The following is a 4617-nucleotide window of genomic DNA, read 5'->3' as shown; positions in this document are numbered from 1 at the left end:
TATAATATATATATTATATATTCCCTTACCTATCCATCTGACTAGGAAAAGTGAAAGGTTGTATCGTGAGTACCTAAATAAGTCTCTCCCCAAGTGGTTTGCATCATTGTAATTGAATTCAAAGTTTTCTTGCCCATCTTTCTACGAAAATTTGATTGTGTGCAGCGATTAAAATTTCCATAAAGTGGTTTTTAAGGTAAATATTTTTAATCTAATTTAAAAGGGCTAAATGTGCTTTTTTTAACCTTAAAAATAACTAGAAATTATCTCAAAATTTAGGCACCTAGAATATAGGTTTTAATTTGGGACTTTCTTCATCTTTGGAGTTGATACTCAAGTATAGGCACGTGCCTTGCCTGAGGATTGTAAAACGGTCTTAAAAGTGAATGGGAGTATTTTGCTTGATAGAGGTTTAATGTTTTTCCTACTCAGATACCACCTAAGTTTTTTCAAGACTTCTTTACATATAATTATACAATATCACTAACTTACAGAACATTTTCATATTTAGGTATGGTGTTCTATGCCTGTGATCCCAGAACCTAGGCAGTTGAGGCAAGATGATTGCCTTGAGTTCAAGGCCATCCTGAGCTACAAAAAGAGAGCATTTCTAAGGCAGAAAAGAAAAATTCAGAGCATCCACCAATGTACTGTCCTGTTTTGAAGAATGGGTAAATGAGCCAAGAGACAGTCACGTCTAATTTATATTTCTTCTCTAGCCCCACTACCAAAGCAAGGAGCAAAAGCAAGAAAAATGAAAATAATTCTATTTATTTATCATTCATTACTAAATAATTCTGACCTTGTGGGTGTTCCCTGTTCCTTTAAATCAAGCATAATATCCAGGCAATTTCTATGTGGGATGCTCCCTGAGTCAGGTTTTTGACAAAGTTAAGTTCCATTTAAGGAGGAAAATGATACGATTAAAGAAAGAAGCAAACAAAACAGAAATGGTCCCGACATCGTGGCTTGTTTATTAAACCATCACGAGCTTTTTGCTTGCACCTGTTTCACTTTTGTTTGAACGAGCGGAGCTGTAAGGCAGCGTGGACGTGGGAGGGGACTCGGAGTACAGAGAGCTTCAGAAACAGTGCCTCGGCACAGAAAAGGACAAAGCCGGCTCACCTGTGAACCAGGTAGTTTCCAAGAGAGGCAGTGCGGAACGTGGAGGGAGGCGAGCACCCAGGAGTCTGTCCCCTATGCCCATCCCCTCCCTTACAGGATCTTCTGATACAGAGGATGTCTGTCGGATGCCTGAGCAGCTGTGGCAGATGGGGGTAGAGGTGTGTTTTACTACACTGAATGGAAACGAGCTAAGAATATGTTGACAGTCTGATAAGAGCGCCAGTTCCCTCAAGCTCTCCTTTAACACCGGGCTTTCTGTTTTGCTTTTTAAAGAAAAATGTTTTGCAAGGGCAGCACGAAGCGGACAAAATCTGGAGCAAAGAAGGATTTTACGCTGTTGTCATTTTTCTCAGCATCTTTGTTATTATAGTAACCTGTCTGATGGTAAGTTTGCTTCTCTGTATGTCTTCTCCTTTACGGATCCCACTGCTTAATTAATCGTAGATATTTTGCCTCTCAAATGAATGTTGGAAAGACGAAAGGCAGAAGCCAGCCTATAATCCTGTTAGCATGGGACTGTTGTGTGGCAGCAGATGATAGATTACTAATACCGTGTATGGAAGTGTGGATGCTGACCTCTATAGTGAAACTTGACTGCATTCAAGTGCTCAGAATCTAGAGCAGCCCCGTGTGAAGAGTTAGAAGGTGATTTACTGAGGTCACTGTAGCCCTTAACGTCACTGAAGTCTCATGGGCACACTTTGGGCTGGCTTTATTTCTCCTCTTATGTCAGTTTTATGGAGGATAGAAAAAAAATTTGAAGAAGTATGTCTTTGGGGCAAAGCTTTCTCCCAAGGGAAGCATTGACTTCCTTATTTTAAATGGCCTTGAAGGTATTCTAAGAAACAGCAGGCATTAATGGAAGTGATTATAGCCTTGAAGGTAACCTACTCACTGTTACCTCATTTCCAGTTGATGAATAATATATAAGAATGAAAATATGCCCTGCAATTGTTCTACAGGTCACGCTACGTAAATGACAAAGCAAAATCCTGATTTTAAAAAGTAAAACCCCAAATAAACCCAACCCACTAAATTAGACCAGATTTTGGTATTGAATTTGGTACGGAATGAGTTAATGGTTATCTTCCTAATTGAATGTGGTGGAGTTTTTTTTTATTTGAAATTTTGTGACATAGCATAGTGTTTGAAGTTTACAAATGGGTTTAATATCTTTTCCTATGTGTTATGTTCTTTTTATTTTGCATATTTTGAGAAATGCTTCCTCTTTTGCTTTGCACATCCCCTCCAAAGGCATCATGCTAATGACTCTAGCTACAGTCAACAGTGTTGCCAAGCGCTGTTTTATTCATTTGTACTCTTGCTTCTGGAAACGGATTTATGTCAGAAAGATTGAGACAGTCTAAAAGGAAGGAGAGGAGCAGCGGATCTGAACTCGAGGGATACAAATAAGGTCATAGAGTGAAAACAGGGATATTTCTAAGATCTCAAAATACAGAAATAGCAGGAACACCCTAAAACTCCCTCCGTAAGTGATTCAAATGATGTCCTTTGGGATCAGAAATTGAATTTCAGAAACTGATCCAATAATCAAAGCAATAATTTAAGAAATAAATTTAAAAGCGATTTCATATCTTAAGTGGTGGATATTAAGGAAAAGAATTTTAATGAAAAAGATTGAAAGTTTTACAGAAACCATAGGAGAAACTTCTGACTGGTTTAAAGGGTGTAGTTCCTTCTCATGGATATATAATATGTATGATTCTTTTTGCCTCATCACAGGGAATCTCCAACTCTGTTCTCTATCTTGTCAGTCACAATTAGAGTTACTCTGTTTCACGGATTTGAGGGAATGAAGGAGCTGGGCTGAGCTCAGTAGAACACTTGCTGGAAGCTTACCAGCCCCTGTGTTCAATCCCCCTCACTCTAGTGAGGAAACAGAGGAATTGAGGAGAAGTGAGGAAGAGTGGACAGTGATAAACCCTGAAGGTTTTCTGATGATTTGTGAGTAGGATTCAGGATAAAGACAAGAGTGAGGGGAGTCCTGGGGGAAGCCGGGCCATAGGCAGGGAAGTAAAGAGCAGAAGAAGAACAGAGCTTATGTTGACATGTAAGATATGTTTCAGATTCAGTGACTGTGACAAAGGGATGTGCAGATAACCCACATGACTGGGTACAACCATGCACTGGTCTCAAACTAAAGGACCTATTATGACTACACCCTTAACTTCTTGGGTCCAAGGCCAACTCTTCCTTTCCAAATATTGGCAAAACATCAATGTCTCAAACTGAATAAGCCTGTTCCAATGTTACTAGAACAAATCAAGAAAGGAATGTTTCAAAAGTATGGATGACAGCTGTTGGGTTTGTTGCCATCCACTCATTCAGGCAACGTATCCATAAGCAACATATTCATGCAGAGGGTCTACTGTGGGAAAGGAGAGGATAAGACACGTAAAGTCACTGTTCGCTGAAGTTTTTATTATGGAAAGAAATACAAAGGTTAACGTTTTTTAAAAATATCAAATAATACACATACTACATGATTTCATCTGTATGACATCCTGAGAAACACAAAACAATGACGATATTGAAAGGATCCCTGAATGTCAAGACATGGCAGATGAAGATGTTGTATGGAGGATATAGATTTTATGGCAATGAACTTCTGTGTTGTGATGATTGCATGGCATTATGAATTCATCAAATGTGTAAAATGCATACCACTAAGAGTGACCTCATCTATACTGTGCCTATAGTAATAATAAATCAATACTAGTTCATCCATTATTGCAAATATAAATAAATAAATAAAATAAAATAAACGTTTTAGTGAGGCATTGTGGCACATGCTTTTAATCCCAGAACTCAGGAGACAGAGGCAAGTGGATTTCTTTGTATTCTAGGATAGCCTGTTCTACAAAGGGAGTTCTAGGATATTTTTTAATTAAAATTTAAGAATTAAAAATAAATATAACCCTCAGGAGGCAGAGGCAGGCGGATCTCTGGGAGTTCAGGACCAGCCTGGTCTACAAGAGCTGGTGCCAGGACAGTCTCCAAAGCTATAGAGAAACCCTGTCTCAAAAAACTAAAAAAATAAATAAATAAATAAATAAATATAACAAATATACTACACCAACTCAAGATACTTATAAAACAGATATATAGGAACTCTGTACTTTCTACCCTACTTTTCCATAAACATAAAAAACCTTATCAATTTATCAATTCTTTGTTAAATATTATATTGTAGAAAGGACCACAAAGAAGATAGCACAGTGATGACTGATGAGGCAGAACAGTCAGACATTTGGGAGATAGAAAAATGGATGTGAACATGTCCAGAAGAGAGGACAGCACCAGAACGATCTTGGGGTGTCTACACTGTCATATTTAAGGGGAAACTAGAAAGAGCATTCATGAAGATTGTGGGAGTGTATTTAAAAGATTGGTCTCTGCTTAGGAAAGTAGTTGGGGTAGAAGGGAGTGTGAAGGACAGGTAGAGCCTTTCAGGGTTTTTATGACAATGAC

General features: G+C 38.3%; 1 protein-coding gene across 3 annotated transcripts in view; it reads left to right on the top strand.

Moving 5' to 3' along the window:
• The window catches only part of Ptprr (protein tyrosine phosphatase, receptor type R), a 232128-nt gene that overhangs the window by 137980 nt on the left and 89531 nt on the right, over positions 1–4617 (top strand). For all 3 annotated transcript variants that reach the window (XM_005358044.2, XM_005358045.2, XM_013350387.2), the window contains one exon: positions 1399–1509. In XM_005358044.2, the coding sequence (XP_005358101.1) occupies positions 1399–1509 (111 nt within the window). The remainder of the gene's footprint in view (positions 1–1398; positions 1510–4617) is intronic.

The sequence above is a fragment of the Microtus ochrogaster genome, chromosome 24 (genome assembly GCF_000317375.1).
Source record: "Microtus ochrogaster isolate Prairie Vole_2 chromosome 24, MicOch1.0, whole genome shotgun sequence".
NCBI classification, from domain to species: domain Eukaryota; kingdom Metazoa; phylum Chordata; class Mammalia; order Rodentia; family Cricetidae; genus Microtus; species Microtus ochrogaster.
The sequence above is the reverse complement of the archived record's forward strand: the minus strand, read 5'-3'. Positions and strand labels throughout refer to the sequence as shown.